General features: G+C 43.7%; 2 protein-coding genes and 1 long non-coding RNA gene across 3 annotated transcripts; 1 reads left to right on the top strand and 2 right to left on the bottom strand.

Annotated features, from left to right (window-relative positions):
- Window positions 1-1,040: 1,040 nt before the first annotated feature.
- On the top strand, window positions 1,041-6,206 carry RPS27L (ribosomal protein S27 like). Its single transcript, XM_069867123.1, has 4 exons — window positions 1,041-1,101; window positions 1,227-1,335; window positions 3,941-4,051; window positions 5,154-6,206. The coding sequence occupies exons 1-4, from the start codon at window positions 1,096-1,098 to the stop codon at window positions 5,180-5,182; spliced, it is 255 nt and encodes an 84-aa protein (XP_069723224.1). The 5' UTR covers window positions 1,041-1,095; the 3' UTR covers window positions 5,183-6,206.
- A 959-nt stretch (window positions 6,207-7,165) lies between these two features.
- On the bottom strand, window positions 7,166-14,253 carry LACTB (lactamase beta). Its single transcript, XM_069867036.1, has 6 exons — window positions 14,092-14,253; window positions 13,101-13,167; window positions 12,172-12,362; window positions 11,498-11,837; window positions 10,433-10,598; window positions 7,166-9,574 (listed from the first exon to the last, which is right to left on the bottom strand). The coding sequence occupies exons 1-6, from the start codon at window positions 14,251-14,253 to the stop codon at window positions 9,031-9,033; spliced, it is 1,470 nt and encodes a 489-aa protein (XP_069723137.1). The 3' UTR covers window positions 7,166-9,030.
- Window positions 14,254-15,913: 1,660 nt separating this feature from the next.
- On the bottom strand, window positions 15,914-18,677 carry LOC138725825 (uncharacterized). Its single transcript, XR_011338312.1, has 3 exons — window positions 18,374-18,677; window positions 17,909-17,986; window positions 15,914-16,433 (listed from the first exon to the last, which is right to left on the bottom strand). It is a non-coding gene; the product is annotated as an uncharacterized lncRNA (long non-coding RNA).
- Between the last annotated feature and the right edge of the window lie 5,951 nt (window positions 18,678-24,628).

Here is a 24,628-nt window from a genome sequence, read left to right as displayed (position 1 = left end):
AATATAGGTGGGGCTTCTCTGTTCCATTTCTGACCTGAAAATACTTGCGTCCTGTGTTAGTGTTAGATTTCCTGAAGAGAGAGATGCAGAGGCCGTCTCTGAGCTCCAGCAGCTTTGGAACTACAGTGATAGCAACAGGAATTAGATGATCTTTAAGGTCCCTTCCAACCCTAACTAGTCTATGATTTGATGCTCTGACACTGCCGGGCTGAGACTGATGGGGTGAGGTTTAACAAGGCCAAATGCCGGGTCCTGCACTAGGGGCACAACAACCCTGAGCAGCTACAGACTAGGAGAAGTCTGGCTGGAAACTGCCTGGAGGAGAGGGACCTGGGGGTGTTGGCTGACAGCGACTGAACATGAGCCAGCAGTGCGCCCAGGAGGCCAAGAAGGCCAATGGCATCTTGGCTTGGATCAGACCCGGCGTGACCAGCAGGGCCAGGGAGGTTCTTCTCCCTCTGTACTCGGCACTGGTGAGGCCGCTCCTCGAATCCTGTGTTCAGTTCTGGGCCCCTCACCACAAGGAGGACGTTGAGGCTCTGGAGCGAGTGCAGAGAAGAGCAACGAAGCTGGTGAGGGGGCTGGAGAACAAGAAGAGCGGCTGAGAGAGCTGGGGGTGTTTAGCCTGGAGAAGAGGAGGCTTGAGGGGAGACCTCATTGCTCTCTACAACTACCTGAGAGGAGATTGTGGAGAGGAGGGAGCTGGGCTCTTCTCCCAAGTGACAGGGGACAGGACGAGAGGGAATGGCCTCAAGCTCCACCAGGGGAGGTTTAGGCTGAGATTTAGGAAAAAATTTTTCATGGCAAGGGTCACTGGGCCCTGGCAGAGGCTGCCCAGGGAGGGGGTTGAGTCCCCTTCCCTGGAGGGGTTTAAGGCACGGGTGGATGAGGTGCTGAGGGACATGGGTTAGTGTTTGATGGGAACGGTTGGACTCGATGATTCGATGCTCTAAGCCCCTCCCCAATGATCTAAGCCCCGCCCCTCTGCGCTCAAGCCCCGCCCATCGATTGCTCAGTCCAGTACAAGCCCCGCCCCCACGGGAGCCAACAACACACCGGATAAGCCACGCCCCCCGCTCCCCGCTGGCAGCGGCCATGCCCGTGAGTTGTGCGGGGGCCCCGGGTTGGGGGTTTCGGGGGTTTCGGGGGGGGCTCAGGGGGTCGGGGGGGCTCGGGGGGAGCCGCCGCCGGGCCCCGGTGTGAGCGCAGCGCGTTGTCGCCCGCAGCTGGCCCGGGACCTGGCGCAGCCCTCCCCGGAGGACGAGCGCAGGAAGCACAAGAAGAAGCGGCTGGTGCAGAGCCCCAACTCCTACTTCATGGATGTGAAGTGCCCAGGTAAACGGCCGCGCTGCTCGCGTCTGCCAGCGGGGACGGAACCGGTTCTGTAGGCGGTTCCTCTCCAGAAAAGGGCTTTTTAATTTTTTTTTAAGCAAAATGTAGTTTATCTGTTCCACAGAGGAAAAAAAAAGTCTGTATAATGTTTTGGTTTTTTTAACAATAAAATATTTTCAATCTTTTTCCATAGTTAATTTAAATAATCAGCTTTTATTTTCTATTCTGGCAGTCTGGCATGAGATTTTTTTTTTGTTTTGTTTATTTTTTTCCTTTATGAAATCCTGGCAAGTAGGGAAAAAAACAACCCGTCCCATTTGCACGTATAACACGTGACGTGAAACGGGTTCTTCAAAGCATCTGTGGCCCAGGGTTCAAATTTTTGCCTTCCCCATTTTGTAATTCGGTTGATCCTGGAAGATCAACCAGAAAAACTTTCATAAGGACAGAGGCGGGCGCACTGGGACTCCGCGTAGAGGAACAACACATCGACAGCCGCTCCTGTGGCATGTTGCCATCAAGAAGCCAGCTGACACCCAGCTCCCATATACAGGCCTGATGGCAATATTTAAGGTGTTGCCTGTGTTTGCTTTTCATAGATGTCATTGCTTGGGCTCAGAATCGCTCACAGAATGGTTCGGGTCAGAAGGGATCTTAAAGCCCATCCAGTTCCACCCCCTGCCATGGGGAGGGACACTTCCCACCAGACCAGGCTGCTCCAAGCCCCATCCAACCTGGCCTTGAACCCCTCCAGGGATGGGGCAGCCGTGACCCCCCTGGGCAACCTGGGCCAGTGCCTCCCTACCCTCACAGGAAAACATTTCTTCCCAGTCTCTCCTCTAAATCTCCCCTTTCAGCTTAAAACCATTCCCCCTCATCCTGTCGCTGCACTCCCTGATAAAGAGAAGCATCTGGATAACAAACTCCTCTTTCCTAAACTGTGGGATGTCCCAGCACAATTCCAGCAGTACGTGCTCTCCCGGTGAACAGCTACTTTGATCAGCACAGCCACATCCATGTTGAGGTGCAAAACCAGTCAAGTGTGGTAGCTTATCTCCCAGAAACTACTGCAATGTCAGAAAGTCACAGCAATAAGAAAATGCAGAGACTTACAATAGCGATCATCCTGACTAGAAGCAGAGGACCGTCGCTGTCTTCAGGTTTTCTTACTATCTTTCTTATTAGGTGAGATTTCTAAGTAGCTCTGAGACATTGATTTCCATCTAGAAGTGAGGTACATTCATTAAAGCTGATTGAAAATAAAGTCTGTCTACTCTTAAAAAATATATGGTTGAAGGTCAAGCCACAAAATCTTTTTTAACTTTCTTCAAACCAGTGCACGTGCACACGTATACCAAGATACAGTTAACATCAACATAGACCCGCAGGTCCTTGGTTGTCTTCGTTAGTGTTGGATTAACTGGTTATTGAATTTGAGGGATATGTAGAGCAAAGCAGGAGAGCTGCAATAATGATGGAGTCCTAAGCACAAGGCCCTCAAAATACCAGGTGGCCTCGTGCATCACGCAGCGTTGCTCGAAGTTGCTGCCTAATTACCGACAAGGATTGGGCTCCTTTCCCTGCAAAATCTGCAAAGTTAAAAAATCGTCATCAAAATGTACATTTCTTGGGGGGAAACCATCATCTGCTGTGGTTAAATTTGAGCTGCTAGCAGTTTTTTGCAAACAAATATTTGTGCAATTACTATTTATGTTTCAAATAAAGCAGAAATCTCTTACCCTGTCTAATAGGAGTTCTCTCTGCCAACCAGTTCTTTTGTCCGAGAGCTTTCTGAGGACCTTCCTCGCAATATATATTCTGTTTTATCTTTGTGGTCCACACATGCTGAAAATGGAATCTATGGTCACCTTTATTTGTCTGTTTTCTATATCCACATCTGGATTAGCTCCTTTACAAGTTTGTTAGTTTTTTTTTCCTCTCCAAAAATTCCTCGTGGCTTATTGAAAAGACTTTTCAGCGAAAAGAATGAAAGCAGTGAAAATCCCTTTGTCTGAGCCATGTATGAGAGTGATTTTATTCTTTCTTAATGCACAGAATGTAGAAGTTGTAGACGATGCGCTGCTGATGGCTCTTCTTGCATCTGGAACTCGTGAAGCGATTCTGTGCGAGTCTTGCCATTTAAATATGACTCTAGCTTTGTGGAATGCAACCAAGCACATGCCTTATGTGTACCAAGTATTAAACAGAAAGCAAACACAGATTTGAACAGCAGTGTTTATATTCACAGCTGCCAGGCTCTGTCAACAGCAATGTTCTACTATTACAAGTTAAATATTTCCCTAGACGGGTTCTGTTCAGCACACAAGGTGAGTCTAGAACTCCTTGACTTTTTTGCAGGACACACTACAGGAAAATAAGGGCTTGTCAGTCGTCAGGCTGAGTTGATTTTCATATGCATGTAAAGTAAAAAGCAAGCACTTCAAACTACAATAACCACGTTTTACTTCGTTTTGCTTGGCGTGCTGTGTAATGAAGTATAGAGCCAATTTCGAACAAGTGTATTTAGAGTGGCTGATTGCACTACACATACAATCAAAAAATCATGCTAGAAATACTCTATGGAAAGTTCAATAATGCTGTTTTCCAGGATGCTACAAGATCACCACTGTGTTCAGCCATGCTCAGACAGTAGTCTTGTGCGTCGGATGCTCAACTGTCCTGTGTCAGCCTACTGGGGGCAAAGCCAGGCTCACAGAAGGTAAGGGACAATGTTTAGCAGCCTAAATATTTCACTTACATATGTGCACTTATGTATTTATAGCCTGAAAATATTTTAGGTTTGAGTTTGAAAACATACTGGATCGCTTATCTTGCAAATTGCGTAGAGTTGGTGAGTAAAAACATTGTGAATGGGCCCTGAATTGCAATTTTTCTTCATATTCTTGTTTTTCAATGGCTTTAGAGATATACCAGGCAGCTAAACAGCTACACTGTGATCAAACACGCTTGACTTTAGGTGCTTTGATTTGTCATTTCTTCTAGCATATCTGTAATAAATACTGCCTGTTTTATTCTGAGCCAAATTTAGAGCATTAAAAAGCAGCATTAAAGGAGTAGGGTGCATTTGCCAGGCTAAAGCGATTCTGTGCCACTGTTAGTCAGCGGTGGCTTGCCTGTTTGTTTTTAAATAGTAGCACTGAAAGGCAGTTCCCTGGCTCATGTTACTAATCAAAATTTGTTTTGTATAAGTAATACAGGAACAAGTAACCACCGATAAAAATAAAGGTAACTGGTACAGCACCAGTGTCTTGAAGTGCAACCCGGTGTCTGGGGTATATAAAAAACACTGGAAACATTGGAAGGTTTAGAAGAAATTAAAAAACAAATTAGATTTTTATTTGTATATCCAGATTATTATTTTGATTAAAGGATAAAAGGTAAACATGTATGCAAATGACATGTAGTGGAGTCCTTATACCCTGTGCTGCTATACGGATGTAGTTTAAATGAGGACAGAATACCTGAAGTAAGGCTGTTGAAGCAGTTGAAAAGGTGTCAACATTCCTAGCAGCTGTTTTAGTTTGGGGTTTGTATCCCTAAGGGATGGAGCAGGAGACTGAAATTTAAAAAGGCATCTGGAAGAAAAGAAACGGTACACCTCAGCCTTATTTTAAGACAAATTATACAACAGCTAAGTTGTTCTGGTTGAGTTAGAGAAGACTCAAAGTGCTACATCTTTACCATACATGAAATTGAAATGTATTGCATGAGTTTTCCTGTTAAGTTGGGTGCGCAGATTCCCAAGACGGTCTAACAATTTAAGGACTATTCATGTCTATTCCCATGCAATTTCTTTACAGGCTGCTCGTTTAGAAGAAAGCAACACTGAACGCTTCAGCATGTGGTTTTGGATCTGTGTTCCTGAAAGCCTTAACAGTTTAAAAATGCCTGTTAATACAATGTAATTATGACTGATTTTGTAAAAATTACATGCTTCTGGTGACTAATGAGCTGGAATCTCTTTTTTAATAAATGATCTAAAGTGCAAGTTTTTCCTGCAAGTTGGCAGAAAATTAAGCTCTATTTTTATAATTTTACTTTTGAAGAGTTATTGTTAATTGGATGGTGTCATTTAACAGGAAAAAAAACTTGGACTTGGTGCTGTTAATCCTTTTCGCTGTTAATCACCAGCTACAGCAGCACAATGCATATGGTGACAGAAATTGCTGTGAGAACACATTTTATATACTTTATAACTGCAAGGGCTGCAAAAGCTAGATAGAGTTAAAATGGCTCACTTGCTTTCAAGATTGCTTTAGTCCCTTTACTGTGTTCAGTAATGTGGTGATAAATAAAAACATGAAGTTACTCACATTCAGCTGTTTTTCTGGAATGCATGGTTTTCCCTCGCTCTAACCTGGTTTAAAAACTGCATTTGGTGTTCTGTACTGAGATGTCTATTAAAAAAAAAAAAAGGAGTCTTTTGCAAAACACTAAAAGCATTCAGTGCAGAGAAGGCATATGGTATGGAAGCAACACTAGGCCAGCAAACTACATAACAGCTGGGAACAGTATCCAGTCATTAAAAAAGCTAGTTCAGCAAAACCATGCATATTTTCACTATTAAACACTGACATTTAATTATTAACTTTTTGCAATGAAGAAACAGAAGTTTTAGTTAGTTTTTAAAAGCCATCTCTTTGTAAATAGCTGATAAATTGTGGATTTAAAAAAAAATACACAAGAAAACATACGAAGTCCTACATGTATCTTATTTCAAGTTATGTATCAACGCTCTTCCAAAGCATCAGGTGTCTCGGTGAGCTCATTATTGTTGGAAATTCCTATTTAACCTGTATTCTTTTAATGACTGTTAAAACTTTTGCTTCTAGTCAATAAAAAAACCTCCAAAACCTGATAGTACAATTTGTTGCACCTGCAATATAAGTTTTATTTCAGTTAATTCAAACAGTGAACATTTATAACTACCAGATGATAAAAGTAGGTGTTTGATACAGAAATAGATGCATCAATTTCATATACATGCCTTTTAAGAAAAGTACAGTTTTAGTATGTCGCTGCCATACTGTTTGCACAATTAAGAGCAAGTTTATCATGAAAGCTGCTCTTAATTGACCAGTTTCCCACACGTAACACCAGTCCAATGAGTAACTGGTTTCAGAGGAAGGATCCAAGTAGCAAAACTAATTCACTCAGGAGCTGAATACATGTGCTAAGGCTAGATTGATTCCTAGTCTAACATGCTTTTCTTCCTTTTTTTCCTCCACCCTAAACGTTAAGAACTCAAGTTGATGTAAATACCAAATCAGAGAAAGTGACCCATTTTGTTCCAGGTACTGGAAGCTGAAATAGCACGTCCAATACTGTACATGTGACAAGAAAGGCTTTTTAAAAGCCTTAAGTTGTGGGAGATACAGTGTAAAGAACATGGTATGCATATAAAAAGTTGGTGGTTAAACATATTCTGTGAGGGGAGTGATACACTGTCATTAATATCTTAGTGTTAGAAATGCCCTAGACACTTCTTACCATTACTCACTTTCATACATATTTCCAATTCTTATATTTATTAGTGTTTGATCATATGCAGACAAGCACAATGACAAACCTACACTTCCTATAATACGTTCTGAGTCTTTGTCTAAACCCAAACACTGTGGTTAGCGAGTGACACTTGTTTTTTCCCAAGTATGCAAAATGGTTTTCAAGAACAATGAATACTGTTTGCAAAACAGATGCATCATACAGGAAAAGTATTTTATAAATCCTATAGTAGTGTCACTTTTCAGACTTCCTACATTTAAAACATCGTATTTGGTCATTTCTATTCATATATGCTTCAACACGAAAACAACTCAGAACCACTTACTCTTGTTCCCTGTGTAAAGCGGGCAGTGACTCCTGCTGCTGCTGCCTGTTTATCCAGCCAGTAGGTGCTCAAGGCTGGAAAAACCCCCACTGCTACTGTAGAAGACGCTCACCTTCCAGTACTTCTGTACTGGAACCGTCAAACAATATCAACGACTTCAGTGGAAAAGAAGATAACTTATTGCCTGAACAAATTACATTTTGTTCAGAAAGGTCCTCTGTGTTGTCTCTACTGATTTGATATTCTTGAGATAAAGACAAGCCATTATTAATGAATAAAAAAGTGAAGTTTTGGTGAGTAGTCCAGAAAACATAAGCCATTAGTTTAGCTTTTACTGTTTTAAGGCACAAGTATAATTATAATAATGAAGAATACTAAACCAGTCCTGCTAGCTTCAATTAAAAATACAGGTAAAAAACTGACACCTCAAAATATTAAATTTCCTGGCTTGTCAGTCTCAGGTAGCAAATATTTTCATGGCATACTGGGAACGGAAATGACAGCGAGTGTTCCATCACTATGAAATCAATACTAAATGCACTAACTTGGGAAAGAGGCAAGTAAGACTGGGTGTCTTCTGTTAATCTGAGACATCCCGCTCCTTAATTCAGAGAAGCAGAGTCGCTAAACAGTACAGGGACATTACTCAAACCTGCCCTGAAGGATGTTTGGGTTTGTCTGAGCCTGGAAATGCCGTATGATATAACTGCTGGGGAAGTGGGGTGGGGGTAAATCTTGGCAATCACCAGCATCTTCCATGCCATTACGGAATTAGTATATTCAATTGTTATTGTATTCCTATAGAAAAACTGAAGTAAAACTCTTCTTTAGAACTCTCACAATTGCTCATTCAACCTTGTGCACCTCCTTGAGGCAGGTCTCCAAACGGAAAAAAGGATGGTTTTCAAAGACCTCTCAAAGTCTGTGAGACTTCTGCTGGCTTCAAGAATGGGCTTGAAATTTTATTGCATCATTTGAGTTCCCAATTGCTGTATCTAAAGGAATATCTACAGTACAGAATACAGTGCCATTTCTAAATACCAAAATTACCATGTGTATCCCTCAAAAACAATGAGAGAGCCGGACAGCTCACCATGACGTTGTGCGATTCAGGCATATTCAGCTGTGAAAATACCCTCATTTCACAGCGAGCTAGTTTCACACATTCTCTGTGTCCAATAAAAAATGGAGAACATCTAAACAACAAAAATATTTTTACTTACATTAGCTTGATTCTTTTCTAATTCTTAACAATCCGTAGCTCTGACAGAAGCGTACTTCTCGTATAAATTTGCATTCTGGAGGTAGATCTGGGTTTTGTCGTGGTTTTTTTTTTCTTTTTTAAGCAAATATGAAAAGCACTATGTAAAAATATAAAAGTCAATAGTAAAACCATTTTTCTTTAAAAAGCAATACTGAACAGTTTTGGCAGACTGGAACTGTGAAAATAATGAATTATGTCTTTGTGTGATCAAACCAAGCTGTTAAATTTTTCAAAAGTTTAACTTTTAAGGTAGATCACTTGCCGTACTTCTCAGTGCTAGAAACCAATGCTAGTTTTGATCTTGGTCAGTGCTTGACTGTATGAGAAAAAAAGCCTGCTAATATAACAATAATTTACACAAGTATGACAGGGAGTGAAATTAGACTGTTACATTCTCCTTTTCTGTAAGTTAGGAACTTCCCTGAGATGAATCCCAGTTACACCTAAGTTTAGCACCACTAGCAGAAGGTGAAATTTTTATGCTTTTTCTTCATGTATTAGTATTTTCAGAACCCAATTACACCCTTCTCCGTTTGTTTTCCATGTTTCAGTACAGTGAGTTCGGTTACACGTATCTCTTTTCTTACTCTACGTCTTGTGCCCACCTTTCTTTATCAAATTCCCTTGCAATCTTTAAGGCGGTGCTGTTGAGTGACACCGATTGCATGTTACAGATAATACTGACAACCACTCCTCTAGGCGGTGCCACCAGCCCAGTGTCGACCGCTTCCGAGTCCAGCTCTTCAGGAAGAATGAGGAGGACACTGCTTGCCCCCACGGCGCCACCGGTATGCGACGCATAGTGTCTCTGCTGCCTGCAACAGCCACATTGTTGTTTTTTTTCTACTACAGCCCAAGCCATCGCGTATTTACCATCCCTGTCCCACGATACTTCTGTTTTTGGCACTGGGGTCCACATCATTGCGACCGTGTCCGGTTTAAGGTACCCGGGAAGAAGTTGGCCGTTAGTGTTTTTAAATTGTCCGGCTTGATAACTGTATAGCAAGGCATTTCCAAATTTCAGGAGGTCACCTACTGATGACAGAAAGCCACCACCAGCCCACTTGTAGGAGTTGTCCACATAGGGTGCGTTTACCAGCCGTCCCTTTTTGTTGTACACATAACACCTAGAATTCAAGGAAATTCAACTTGTCATTCTCAGATAACATGCCCAGCTATTTTAAGCTGCCCTGTATTAAAAGAGCAAACTGTGCACGTATGAGCTTGTTCTCATGACACTTGAGAATTTTTTAAAATATATTTTTCTTACACATATTTCTTGCAGAAAAATCAACGAGGAATTCAGACAGGGGAAAAAAAAAAAACTTAAGGTGACTTTTTAGGTTAGACACGTAGTTTCAGTAAAAGTACTAATCCTTCTACTTACTCTTAGGGCTAGTAAGAGTAAAGGCAGTATACAAATAAGAGATATGACGGGAATCTATAGATCAGCCTTAGCCCTGGATGTTTCTTAAATCTTAAATAGGCTTTCAAAAGACACAGTCCAATCTTGACTCATTCCACACAACGTATGAAAAGGAATGCTGAATAACTATATAATGAATTTTAACCTTTGGCCTTTAGACCAAAAGTGGTCCATTTACTACTTGGAGAGCTGTGAAAAGGAACCATATATTTTAAGATAATCTCCTACTTACTCCTTTCTTTTACTCTACTTAGACTTCATTGCTTATTTATACCCAAAATAAATGCAAACTTCAAAGTCACCCCTGCCTCTCCCCCACCATACACCCTCTTCTAACAGGAAATACTTATTTCCTATTCAGTAGTTTTACATGCTGATCACAGAACCAACACCACACTGCTGACATAAAATCAGTTACATGACTAACTATGAAATAGCAAAACCCACTTCATTTAAAAGCCTGAAAATAAACCCTCACACATTCTTATTTTGGTAAGCTTAACACAGACAGAAAGAGCAATAATTGTTGTGGAGAAAGAAAAGTTTCATCCTTGTCTACCTTGCTCTGTTATATATCATTGCTTCATTATCATCTAAGACGGTTGATAGCATGTCCAAATCACGAAACATTTTTAGCATGTAATCTGTGAATTTTTGTCCCGAAACTCTCTCCACAACAGCGCTTAAGAGAGTAAAGCCGTACGTTGAATACAGGTACTGACTGCCTTGAAGAAACACATTGAGAAAGGTGAAAAAAAAGAAGTTAGCTGCAAGATGCTTAAATGGAATCTTAAGGATAAAGTTTAAGTAATCACACATGCAAATAAAACTATATAGCAATGAATAATCAATTAAAACATTCCCCCCGGCCCCCATTTTAATATGATGTGAATCACAAGCTTATGATGCCAGGCCCTATGAATTTCAGATTTTAGGTTTGGTTTAGTGCCTCACTAAACTTGTTTTCTTTTGGTTCATATCTAGAAGGCCCGGAGCACGAAGACAGCATGTTTGTACCTGCTTACAAAATACCTTGTAGATACAAATATGTTACCAAAACTATAATGTGCTTTAGCATTTATAAATTCAGTAACTGGGACGTTTCAAAGCACTTACTGCATTACTTAGTGCTGATGGGAGAAAAGTGGAATTTCTACCCAAGTTCTCACTTTCTCTTCTCCCCCGCATTATCTGGGACTCTTTTATTCCCTTTTAAGTCTTTGCTACATCACATTTTGAACCTGCTGGATTATGGCGCAGATACGCTATTAGAAGTTACCTACAGAAGCATAATTCTTTAAGTCAGTAGATTCGTAAATGTGTCTATACAAGACAGTTACTTAAAATTGAACTGATAAAATCCTGACCAGTTCAGTCTTCAGAAGTTAAGTCAGTTTTAAGACAATGTCATCACCAGATGGTTTGTGCAGAACAGCACAAATACTTCTCCACTGCACTTCTAATGGGACACAAGACATAAAAAAAAAAGGGCAGAGGAAGCAAAACCAACGAAAAACCCCACACAGTCGTCACTGGACTCGATTATCCTCAGCGCATGTAAAACAACGGGAGACAAAAATTTCACCAGAAGAGCACATTTTGGTCTAGATGACTATAAACTCACCTGGTTTAAAGACTAAAGGATCATTTTTAAATATCTTCAGTGATTCAATCACACTTTCAAATTTTTCCTTCAAATAATACTCTTCTTGATCAAATTCCTTGTCTTTCCTGCCAGGTTTTTGACTTTTTACCTCACCTTCACGTTCCTTCTTTGGTTTGACAGACTCAGTCTTTTCAGTCCCTTTGCACTCTTTCTCTTTTTGTTCTTTATCCTGACAGGGTTTTGTTAGCTTGAGTGCTCTGTTTGCCTTTTCCTTTTCTTCCTTTACTTTTGTAATATCTTTTTCATAGTGACGAATCCCACTCAAGTGTGAAAGCAACAGTCGTGTAGTAATAGTAACCTAGGTAGGAAGTACAATATTTAAATGTGAGCTCTCTTCACTAAAGATGTAACGCACGCTAAATTAACAGAAAAGTAAAATTCAACATGAGGAGGAACAAAGATGTAAATATCACGCATCAAACTGTTAAAAGGATATACACATATAAGTGCACAAAACATACGATGTAAAACTGAAGATCTAAATTTCCAGCACTGCTTTTTCAGACAGCAAATGTCAGTAAATTATTTTGGTGTTTTACAGGAATAGACCCACATGCAGGCACCTGTGCACATACAGCTGTGCCATGACAGGAACAGAATTCCACAAGTGTTTCCAATAAACAGCTACATACCTTTTCACCCTCGTAGACTTTTTCTGGGAATTCAGGAACATATTTCTGCACTGGAGCATCTAAATCCAGCTTCCCCTCTTCCCACAACTTAGCAACAGCCATCATCGTAAGGCACTTGCTGATACTAGCTATCCGCATGACTGTCTCCGGCTTGCACACTACACGATTCTCAACATCAGCATAGCCCAAACCTTTAAGAAACCAAAAACATTGTGGTAAATACTGTACATAGAGACATGCTGAATTACACTATTTGCAGTAAATTAGACTTACTGGCTCCTTAAAATGTTTTTCTTCTAGCTAAACCAGGACATGAAGCATCGGACTATCCCTGCTCCTGCTTCAATTAACTTAATAACATTTTAATGTAGTAGAAGAGTTTAATAAAAGCCCATTGTATTAGCTGACAGCATCCCAAGTTACTGATTAAAAGTACAAAACAAATCTAATGATAAATGAGATTGAAGATTATGCCAAAATTTACACTCCTGAGGTCAAACATTCAATGTAGAAAAGCTAGGGAGACCAAAATCTAGACTATAAAATAACTGACCAACAGTCTGATCCAAGCATCCCAATTGTTTATTTTTAAAAAGTTCAGAGGGCTGGAGCACCTCCTGTACGAGGACAGGCTGAGAGAGCTGGGGCTGTTCAGCCTGGAGAAGAGAAGGCTCCAAGGAGACCTTAGAGCAACCTTCCAGGACCTGAAGGGGCTACAGGAAAGCTGGGGAGGGACTATTAACAAAGGCTTGTGGTGACAGGCCAGGGGCAGTGGATATAAACTGGAGAGGGGCAGATTTAGACTAGAGGTGTCCCTGCCCATTGCAGGGTGTGGAACTGCATGGGCTTTAAGTTCCCTTCCAACCCAAACCATTCTAAGACTCCATGATTCCCATCAGCACGCACAGCTACCGCTCCCACACACTCACCTTCTGACCAGACTTCTTTCCCATCTACAGAGACTCCAACAAGTATACCTGGGATTCCTGCTTCATCCTGTTAAAAAAAATGGACAGAAGGCATAAGGAAGAATCTCTATAGTAAAAAAAACACCTTCTCCCAAACTCTAAAGCTGCAAAAGCAATCCTGCAGACACACCTGCATGTTGTTACACGCTGGATGGGCTGATAAACTGCTTTCCAAAACCAACTGAGAAAAATATATCTAACAATAACAACTTAAAGAGAGAAGTTAAAGTGGCAATTGGGATGCGCAAGAGAATGATATAATCATAGACTAGTTTGGATTGGAAGGGACTTTAAAGATCATCTAGTTTCAAGCCCCTGTGCTGGGCAGGGACACCTCCCACCGGCTCAGGCTGCCCAGGGCCCATCCAACCTGGCCTGGAGCCGCTCCAGGGACGGGGCAGCCACAGCTTCCCTGGGCAACCTGGGCCAGGGCCTCCCCACCCTCATGGTGAAGAAATTCCTCCTTCTGTCTAGTCTAAATCTGCCCCTCTCCAGTTTATACCCGTTACCCCTTGTCCTGTCACCACAAGCCTCTGCGAGCAGCCCCTCCCCAGCTTTCTCGTAGCCCCTTCAGGTCCTGGGATGTCGCTCCAAGGTCTCCTCGGAGCCTTCTCTCCTCCAGGCTGAACAGCCCCAGCTCTCTCAGCCACGGGAGCTGCTGCAGCCCTCGCCTCATCCCTGCAGCCTCCTCTGGACCCTTCCACCGGCTCCGTCTCCTCCCGCTGCGGATTCCCGAGCTGGACACGGGACTCCAGACGAGGTCTCACAGGAGAGGAGCAGAGGGGCAGAGTCCCCTCTCTCCCCGCCGGCCGCTCTCCAGACGCAGCCCAGGGCTCGGTTGGCTCCGCGCCGGCCCCGCCGCTCCCAGTCCCGTCACCGCACGAGCCCAGCGGGAGCGCAGAACCCGCCCCCGCTTCCCGCGGCCTCCGAAGCGCTTGGGCCCGGGGCGCACCTTGACCCTTCGCAGCAGGTCCCGGCCGCGCTCGATGGCGGCTCCGAAGCCCCGCGGCGGCGGCGGCGGCTCCCGGCGCTTCTCGGCTCGCGGCGGCGCCAGCGCGGCCCCCAGCGCCAGAGCCCCCGCGCCGCGCCGCGCCGCCCGCCACAGCGCCGACATGGCCGCCAGGCAGCGCCGAGCGAGCGCCGAGCGCATCGAGCGCCGCCGCCCAGCCCGCCGGGGCCCCTGCACCCCGCTGTGCCCCTGCATCCCTGCAGCCCGCTGTACCCCTGCATCCCACATCCCGCTGTATCCCTGCATCCCGCTGTACCCCTGCATCCCTGCAGCCCGCACTCCGCATCCCGCTGTATCCCTACATCCCGCAGCCCTGCAGCCCGCAGCCCGCTGTACCCCTGCATCCGGCTATATCTCTGCATCCCGCTGTACCCCTGCATCCTGCACTCCGCATCCCGCTGTATCCCTGCATCCCACATCCCTGCATCCCGCTGTATCCCTGCATCCCACATCCCTGCATCCCGCTGTACCCCTGTATCCCTGCATCCCGCATCCCGCTGTATCCCTGCAACCCGCATCCCACTGTACCCCTGCATCCCGCTGTACCCCTGCATCCCGCATCCCTGCATCCCACATCCCGCATCCCACTGTACCCCTGCATCCCACATCCCGCTGCACCCCTGCATCCCACATCCCACTGTATCCCTGCATCCCACATCCCACTGTACCCCTGCATCCTGCTGTACCCCTGCATCCCGCATCATCCCTGCATCCCGCATCATCCCTGCATCCTGCATCCTGCTGTACCCCTGCATCCCGCTGTATCCCTGCAACCCGCATCCCGCTGTACCCCTGCATCCTGCATCCCTGCATCCCACATCCCGCATCCCACTGTACCCCTGTATCCCGCATCCCGCTGTATCCCTACATCCCGCATCCCTGCATCCCGCTGCACCCCTGCATCCCGCTGCACCCCTGCATCCCGCATCCCCGGCCGGACCGCTGGGCTGAGACCGACCACACGAGGTTTATTTAACGAGGCCAAATGCCGGGTCCTTCCCTTGGGGCACAACAACCCTGAGCAGCTACGGGCTAGGGAAGAGGGGCTAGAGAGCTGCCCCGAGGAGAAGGACCAGGGGCTGTTGGTTGAACCGACTGAACGTGGGATGAGAAGCTCGACGTGAGCCGGCAACGTGCGCTCCCAGCCCAGAAACCAACCGCGTCCTGGGCTGCATCCAGAGCAGCGAGGCCAGCAGGAGAGGGAGGGGATTCTGCCCCTCTGCTCCTCTCCTGGGAGGCCTCATCGAGAGTTCCGTGTCCAGCTCTGGAATCCTCAAAATAAGGAGATGGAGCTGTTTGAACAGGTCCAGAGGAGGCTACAAAGATGATATGAGGGCTGGAGCAGCTCCCGTGGCTGAGGGAGCTGGGGTTGTTCAGCCTGGAGAAGAGAAGGCTCCGAGGAGACCTTAGCACAACCTTCGAGGAGCTGAAGGGGCTACAATAAAGCTGGGGAGGGGCTGTTCACAAAAGCTTGTGGTGACAGGACAAGGCAGGACGGCGCAAAACTGGAGAGGGGCAGATTTAGACTAGACATAAGGAGAAATTTCTTCACCACGAGAGCAGCCCAGGGAAGTTGTGCCAAGGGTTGGAAGCAGATGATCTTTAAGGTCCCTTCCAGCCTAAACTATTCTATGATTATAACTAAAAGACTGAAGAGTGATCAAATAGTGATATTGTGACTCAAGAAAGCAGAGTGACAGGATTTTCAGATGACAAATAAAGGGAACATTAGCTGTAGAGAGAAATCAAGCTCTACTTCCTTTCTCTCTCTCCTCTTCCAGGAGCAATTTCATTTATGTGAGAACCAGGAGACAGAATTTTCTCTCCCCTCTGGCCTAAAGCATTCGTACAGTAGATGGCAGTGAGAAACCTTGTTGGTTTAAGCGGTTGTTAGCAAAAGGAGTGGTTCCACTGCAGTGGGATCTCCTTTGGTTGTCCCAGGTTTGCTGAACTGAGTTGCTATTACAGATTCCTCACCCATGTATATTTTTTGTTTGGTCTTGGTCAGTACAGCAGTTCTCAGAGCATTATTATTTGCTTATCAAGTAATGTAACACCTGCATGATTACAGTGAATGTACCATTCCAGTAACAGTGTGAACCCTACCAATATGCACCAACAATCTTATATGCTAGGACAGTCAGACCCAGCCAAAAACCCATCACTTCCCCAAGAGGTACAGAAACAGGTGCATACTCACAGCTTTATTTAAAGATTAAAATCTTGCCTGGGCTTTTTTTCTTCCAAACAAAGGTCACGGGTGGGTGAATTCTCCAATAACTTAGCTGAAAAACATTAGTTAGGAACAAATCTTTGAACATGTAGGATGTCAGGACCAGGATAAAAAGCAACATTAAAAATAGTGAGTCTTTAGAGACTAAGATCAATATGCTTATCATCAGCTCTGCTTGGACTATGATTCAGGTATTTGTCAATCTTAACCCTTGAGGAGATTAGTTAACCATGTTTCAATACTACACAGGACACACTGGTCTTGCTGTGGCCACAGCAGCAGCACAGTCGTGCCGTGTCCATGTCCCCATCACCAGTTAGCAGGCAGGGCAGCAGTGGTGGTCCTCAAGCTCAACTTGGAGGCCAGCAGGGCTGCCCTTGTCCCCCAGGCAGCAGCGCTCACGTGGGACTTGCGCAGCACCACAAGTTGCTGAATTTGCATGGTGGGTTTTTCCCCTTCCCCCCAGCACACCCCATAAATGGAACATAACTCTCCTCAATTTACTCCCTCTTCCTGTGTAGTCAGGATGTGTCACTTGGGGACTGTTAACTTCCAATAAACTAGAATATGAACGCATTTTACAGTGCCACATTATTACCATCTTAGTTTGAGAGTTGCATGCAGTCCGATACAGTTCCTAGAAAAAATGGGATGGGAGTTTGGGAAATATTTCACATGTCAGAGAAAGGAATGCTGAGAAAACCGTGTTATGGTTACAGACCAACCAAATGGTGCACACGTTTCTTTTTCTTCTTTGCAAAAACATTAGTTTTGAAATTCCAGTTTCTCAGTGATGATTTCCTCATACTTTTAACTCAGGGCCTACTTTAAACCTCTTGGGACTCAGAGGAAACATAATTGTCCCCACCTGAATGTAAGTAATGAACATTTGTGAAATACATCAGTGTGAAAAAAGACCCAAAACCTCCTAAAAAAGAAAAACAACCAAAAAATCCCCCATAAACCCATACAAAATTATTTCCTGTTTTTGCTTAAGTTGTTCTCCAGGCAACAGTCTCTGCTGGTAGAAAACAGAGCACAGAGAGGACTGAACAATTTTGTCCCCGAGAATGGTTTCACATTTATAATGAGAATTCAGTTGCTGGGTAAAACTTTTTACCCTCTCCAGCTGAGTGGGCAGAGGTACAAGAGCATGGAAAACGAAGGATTCCATAACCCCTGCCCACACCACGCAACAGGCACCAGACACCATGAGTACTTGACTTTACCAAGTGTATCTTTTCAAACTGAAGTGTGCTGCTTCAAAACAAAATAACTAGTCACAGAAGATGTAAAACACATAAAAGATTAAATGTATTATTAACCATAAGGTGTCATTCCAAAGCTTATACAATTAGGAAGTGCAGGTACTTAGGAAAGCCTTCTGGCTTGCTCCTCTAGGAAGAGGGTGGTACCTCACTTTCCACTGTTTTTCCCAAAAATATAAAGCTTGACGAAATTAATAAGTCCCAGACAACCATGCATCAAGTAACGTGGCAGTGAGAACTCTGGCAGTGACTGACTTACTCGGAAGAGGAGCAGACCAGGCAACCGCATTCAGTCATCTTGAAGTGCCAGGGTCGGGGCCACCTCCGCAGCAGCTGCCTACAAACCGGGAAGAAAAACGGGCACGTTTGCTTTGACAGACACAGCAGCAAGAGGAAAAATGTGTTTCTTAGTTTTGTATGTGAATCTTCAGGCACGTCCCTGTGTGGAGAATACAGTCCTGATTTGCATTCACTGTCTCCATCTGTTCTTCTAGATAGAAGACTCCAGGTCCTTCTCATTATCTATTCTTCTAGCAGTTTTCCCAAATAATTCAACATGATTTGAAGCTCCAGCGTGTGTTTTTACTGATAATTATTACCATAAGCAAATGCTTCTCTGCAGCTCACACCAAATACTCATCCAGCTGTACATGCATGCTGGTTGCCAGACCATTTTCCACACATTCACTGCTATGATTACCTGTTCTAGTGTGGTTTCACCTACCTGTGCTGCAATAACATCTTCATTTCGCTCTGGAGACGCGTTCCCTGCCACTAAAAATGCTCTTCGTGAGAACTGAGCGCAGACAGCTTGAGAAACTGCCCAGGCTAGTGAAAAAACAGGAAAAGGCCTCTTATCAAATTAGTAACATCTCGGATATTTGGGTGGAGGCTTTTGGCACTGGGCTTACGTATTCTTATGGCAGCGAGTCCACACGTTCTTCAGACTCCGTTGCTTTGCATTACTGTTCCCAAGCTGAGGCTTGTTTCAGGACAGTGCCTCCAAAGATGTGTAAGGGCACAATTCCTGTATGCTACACAAATCAGTAGGAAGAGATTTTCTCTATCCTCTTTCCGTACTTGTAAAATAAGAGTAAATCAAGTTAATGGCACTTACACAGATTTATGCTGCAATAGGATCATTGCAAAAATTAAAGTAGGTATTTCATTCGTACCTTTGCAAGCAGAGCCATGGGAAACAACTAAGAAAATTGGAAAAACTTTACTGCAGAGGCAAGACAACCGCCTGGGATGACTGACTATGCAATAAGCACTACTTACTTGTCCCTACTTACACTTGGAATAACCCATTGACTGCTTCAATTAGAAATACCTTCATTTATTTCTTTGACTGTGAACCAAACCAAAATAATTTCCATGTTTTAGATGCTATATACACTTTCTGTTGTACAGCAGCGTATGCCAGGTATGCATACACACACTTAAAGCTATACTTTGCTGTGGTTAACATTACTCAGTAGAATAGTTTTACTAGCTGCATACTGACCTTAACATCTGTCACTCAGCTTAGACTCTTTTCATTCCTTCATCTCCAATAAAAAAAATCTTGTGGTGTGAAGGTAAGCAAGATGTTGATGCACATGTTAGGAGAGAATCAAGCTCGAGGTGCACTGATGCTGGAGGGGAAGCTGTGCTCTACTTAATGGATGATGACATTTTTTCCGAGCGGTGTAATGAAGGCTAACAAGTTCCCACTCGACTTGGTGCCTGTCAAATTTAAGCAACAGGTGTGAGTAAAAGGCATTTCGTACAGAGACAACTGTTGTTCTTGTGAATTCTTAAATGGGAAAATAAAATACAAACTAAGAGAAATCCCCACGCTGTCAGAGAAATGGATCTAGAGCCAAACCAAAGTGACAGACTTAGATTTGCTGTTTGCATTGCAGTAGAGAGAGCAATTTCTTCATTATTGCTTCAAAGGCAAAACAGACATGGGGAAAAGAGGAACTGGGAAAACAGCTTTCAGAGCTTTCTGGTTTTAATGTAGTTTAAATAGGGATTCAGCAATCTCTCACCCATAATACATGATGCAGGTGTCCTATTTAGATTAAAAAGAACTGCTCAGCACCTTTGACCATCAGTCTCTTTAGAAACTGAAATACGGCACTGCAATCCTTACTGCGGACAACTGTTTGTTTTTTAAACCTGCATACCAAATGTCACAGCAGCTAAAGACGTAGTAGCTTTGACACAAGACAGAACTTCTTATTGTGCAATGACTCTATAAAGCTCAAATCTACAACACTGACATTTTGCCCTAATGGAACTGTTTGTTTGACTGAGGCTTAGTCTCACAGCTGGCCTTCGCTGCATATACAGGTGTATGGCCAAGGTTGTATGTGCACTTGTGTGGCTTGCTAAAATGGCCTTCTTTAAAACAACTTTGATAAAATGACACAAACCCCTATAAAATCTGCACCCGATTTGGATTTTATTGATTTCCTTTAGTCAAATTCACAAAAATAATGGATCCTTCCCATCAGTTCTTTGGTTTGCTGTAGTGTTCCTAATGCTAGCAGCATATACACTGATGGGGAAGCAAAGGGAGGAGTCAATAACTGCTCAAAATCGCAATGATCTCTGCTTCTCCTCCCCAGAGACGTATAAACACACATGGTTTTTCTTTCACTGCAACAGTAAGTAAGGCCCAGCACAGAGCACCTCCTGTAGGTTAACAACCAGTCTGGGTCCCTTGGGATGCCTCTTGTAGCCACAATCCTTCCCACCCAGTTGTTAAACTCCAGGAAACACCTTGCACTCACACACGGCTGCATGTGCACGTAATAACAGCTCACACACATTTGCTACACGTTTGCTAACTGTCCAAAAGCAGCAAAAAATTATGCTTTTGCCTCTGTTTTTCTGAAGTGTCATAATCTCCTGGTTAAGGTAATCAAGAATGAAGCCCTAGCATAGAAAAATTTAACCCAGATTCTGCCGGTGTGGCGAGAACCACTGAGATAAAGGATTTTAATTGATTTTTATGGGCACAGCTCTTGCATATTGTACTTTAAACCCAGAAGAGGTGTGACAAAGAACTTACTGCTACCTGGACTTTGCCATCCAACTTCCTCTGTGGGAGAGAAATGTGGTGGTGGCAGGAATACCAGTGGAGCAGGACAAAAGCATAACTACACGGTAGCATTTAGAAAGGGAGGATTTTTTTTCTTGTGTAGATCACCTACATTCTGTCTATACCCTCCTGACTTGCCTTTAGCCCCTGAGTGCAATTCTATCTTATTGTTTCCTTTTTAGCCACTCTCTTGCCTAGCTCATCTTCTAGATACATTTTATTGTTTTGGAGAGCTTGCACAAATTACATCATCCCTTCAGCCTATTTTATAGTCTACGTGTGTGCAATAAACAAATAAGGAAGTAGTACAGCAGTCCACATGATGTCGATGAAGGCTGGCAGGCTCCTGCTTGCTGGCTACAGAAAACCAGTAAAGATTTGGAAGCATTTTCCCAGGGTATTTCTCCAACTAGTACTCTTGTCAAGAGAAACATGCAAACTATTAGTGGGCCTACAAAGAAATGCTCTGTTCTCACACTGGAAACTCACACAGATCTTCATGTTAAAGGCAACACCAACGTGTTCTAAGTGAGTTACAACTTACCTGAGCTTTGCAGGTTCACCTTCCTGATTGTTCCTTCTCCTCCTGTTTGATAGGAATGGTTGGACTCGATGATCCGGTGGGTCTCTTCCAACCTGGTTATTCTATGATTCTATGAAAGTCTCTGGCAGAGACACCAGATCTACATATTTTCCCTCAGCAGCACGGAAAAGCGTCACTAGGTGTTAGGCCTGTACAGGATTTATGGACAGAAACACTGCCCGCTGTGAACTTTGGCTGAGACAGATCACACAGACACTTCCTTGGCATCTCTGTTTGAATGGCAGGCAAAATATGAAAACAACTTCGAAGAAAGGAATGATCCTGAGAAGCAGATCATGGACAGGGCCTGGAATAGAAGGCATTCAAAGTACTTTGCAGGACCACAGTCCCAAACGCATTTCATCCCTTCATACCTACGATCCATACGTGTTTGTTGTACACAAATGAGAGCAATGTTCTCACAAACGTGCGTGCCACTCTGCTGCGATGCGCGGTGCTGCCAGCTGCAGCCAGGTCTGGAGGACTTTTGCTTTTCATGTATGTGTTGGGTCTATTTTTTTAAAAATGAAAAAGATGCTGTTTAATCTTCATCCATTCCTCAAGTCAGCAAAGAAACAGGAAGAAACCAGTGCTGAGGTGACCTTAAAGGCCATAATATTCAAATCCAAAGTACTATGCAATGACCTTTCATTTCAGTGCATTATGAGTCAAGACATAACAAATGGGAAGGAACAGGTTTTTATGTGTCTGTAAGACTCCTATCTGCTTCTGTTGCCCATTGTTTCTCCTCTCTGGGAGGAGTTGGGATGTCTAGATTGCTCACTAAGCTGCTGTCATTGAGGGGAACCCTACGTTTATGCAATTCTCAGCAATAGCTTACAACTTGGCAAGGCTGTGACTTACAGAAAACTGGAGAGGATTCCAACTGAAGCCAAGAAGATTAGGCAAACTTGTACAGATTTTCCATACCTTGGAAAGAATACAACTCACACTGAAGAGGGTAAATTACGCAGCTTCCCTCTATTCAAAGGGTCTATTCCTGTGTACATTTTCAAAGAAACTCCATGAAGATAAAAAGCATTGTCCTTACTTTCTCTGCTGCTTTGACCTTTTTGCTGCAATTGCCACTTTAAATTTCACTGATGCTCCTGTTTTATTGCTAACCCAGAAATTTAAAAAAAACACCAAAATGAACCCCCAAGAAAAAAAAATATTCTATTTTCCCAAGTGCTGAGCTACGTTAAAAAGTATCCTCTCCGTCGTTTTTAAGTGTTTAATAATCGCTTTCTGCTTTCACTGCCACTAACAGACATTAAAGGAGGCAGAGCCCAGTGTAATAGATATTCCCACAATATTAACAGTATAGTGAAGTTTGCTAACCTAACCCAGATTTTGAGTAGCATTAACGACAGCAGGTCGGTTAATATGCATCATGCCTTATAGATTCAGATTTTTCACTTGGTCTCTACAGCGCTGAGAGGTGGCGCTCTGCTTTAATCTTGTTTCTTAAAGAAAAGGGACTTGCATGCCATTCTTATCTCAGTTTCTCATCCCACTCAGCAACTCTGCAACGAATTGACTACCTTCTACCACTTAGAACTCTAAAGGAAAACTACGTTTCTGCAAGTTTTGTGAACATAAGAAAGCATTAAGATCGAAAAAGCGTGCCTATGAGCATCCTGATAGAAGGAAAGGCACGCCCTGCAGCATACCTTGCATGTTATTAGACATCAGAGAAATCCCACGAGGGAGTAAGGAACAACATAAACGTCTCTGTATCTCGAAAAAAATTTCTTGGCGAATTTATAACCAACAATGAGAGATGAACCTGCATGCAGGCAGGTTTTGCCAGTTCTGGTGCTCTCAGAACTCTCATTGCATTCAGAGAGGACAGCTTACAAAACAACCACGGCGATTACATCGCATGACTGCACAATAATGCTATATTTCAAATGGCCTAATGTGGGTTTGCACTTAAGAAAAGGACGAGGAGCTCTCTAAACTGAGACACATATCTCAAAGAATGCTGAATGATGCAGGGTTCCATATTTTAACAGATTTTTAGTTAACATATCAAAGGAAGAAATCCCCATTTGGAAATGGGTTAAATCAGAGCCCAGTTTATTTTTACAAGCCAATGCTTTCTAGCTTCACTGAGTTTTGTCTGATTAGGCACTGCATGCCAAGAATCCATAATGGGTAGTGGCTTATAAAAGGTAGAAACATATTTTCCTGCTCCAGCAAATACATCCACATGCCTATTTACACGTTTGTTGCTAGTCGGCAAAAAAAGGCAGTTGGTATGATTCACCATCATATTCACTGCTCCCTTTAGCTCTCTTTGGGACTGGAAAGCTTTACTTACCCATTATGAACCTTTATGGATTCATCTGCAACAGTGCACTTCGGGGAAGTCAGGGGTTTTTTTTCAGATTAATTCTTATCTCCTTGCTTGCACATGCTTGCCCTATTAATGGTGACATGATCTCTTTAAGAGACACTAAACCCACAGCCTCCTCCTTACCCTTACACACAATAAGAGGTGGATACCGGTTCCCCAAACCACAAAGCGGTTTGTGGTCTCCTGGAAAGCCTGCAATTTTAAACTGCAAAGTGCCTGACCTCACTCAGACACATTGTTTAGGACCCGAGCACGGAACATGGCACTATAAAAGCAATGCAGTGGAGCAGGCTGACTCTCAGCTATGCAAGACTCGGGGCCAAGTGCCAGGAATTCATCTGTTCAGCTCCCAGCACAGCCTCTAACTCTCTGGGTGGCCTTGGGCCCTGCCCTACAAACTGCTACCCAATGCACACTTCCTACTGGAAGCAGCCTGACTGACTCCAGGAGCAATACCCAAGCCCATGAATGCATGGAGGCTTGAACTCTTGGAGCCCAAGTACCCAACATCTCATCCTTGCACTAAGGAAGGAGAAAGAGATTAGAACAACTTACCTCTGCGCAACTGCTATTTGGACCTTTAGACCGCTGGCCTCCAATAGAAGCTTAAGACATTAAAGGAGCCTTGTGATACATATTTGACTTCCCAAAAACACTTAAAAGGAAACGTGAAGCCAGGAATCTCATCCTTTTTCATTCAAGACCACTTGGCAGTAGCCAAGGAACCATACAGAAGCTTCTAATGCTACTAAGTTCTCTCCCTTTAAACACAACCAAAAAAAAAAGATACTTGCACCAGTACATCTTCTCTCCGATTCCTATTTAACCTAAAATCATTATGTATTACTTTACCCTTTCACTACTACATCAGCTGCTGAGAAAGTCACTTGTTCTTAGTTGCTTGCTAAGGATCCACTAATGGAGATTCTTTGATGATCTG

The sequence above is a fragment of the Phaenicophaeus curvirostris genome, chromosome 12, assembly GCF_032191515.1.
Source record: "Phaenicophaeus curvirostris isolate KB17595 chromosome 12, BPBGC_Pcur_1.0, whole genome shotgun sequence".
Classification (NCBI taxonomy): Eukaryota; Metazoa; Chordata; class Aves; order Cuculiformes; family Cuculidae; genus Phaenicophaeus; species Phaenicophaeus curvirostris.
This window is presented reverse-complemented; position numbering and strand designations above follow the sequence as displayed.

What these genes read in the sequence shown, in the direction of transcription:
- RPS27L (XM_069867123.1), top strand. An exon ending in CATGGATGTGAAGTGCCCAG is followed by an intron (nt 1,336 to 3,940) that starts GTAAACGGCCGC and finishes GCTGTTTTCCAG; the next exon opens with GATGCTACAAGATCACCACT. An exon ending in CAAAGCCAGGCTCACAGAAG is followed by an intron (nt 4,052 to 5,153) that starts GTAAGGGACAAT and finishes ATTTCTTTACAG; the next exon opens with GCTGCTCGTTTAGAAGAAAG.
- LACTB (XM_069867036.1), bottom strand. Translation starts at nt 14,253, where the DNA reads ATGTCGGCGCTGTGGCGGGCGGCGCGGCGCGGCGCGGGGGCTCTGGCG. An exon ending in ACCTGCTGCGAAGGGTCAAG is followed by an intron (nt 13,168 to 14,091) that starts GTGCGCCCCGGG and finishes TTTTTTTAACAG; the next exon opens with GATGAAGCAGGAATCCCAGG. An exon ending in ATGATATATAACAGAGCAAG is followed by an intron (nt 9,575 to 10,432) that starts GTAGACAAGGAT and finishes CTTGAATTCTAG; the next exon opens with GTGTTATGTGTACAACAAAA.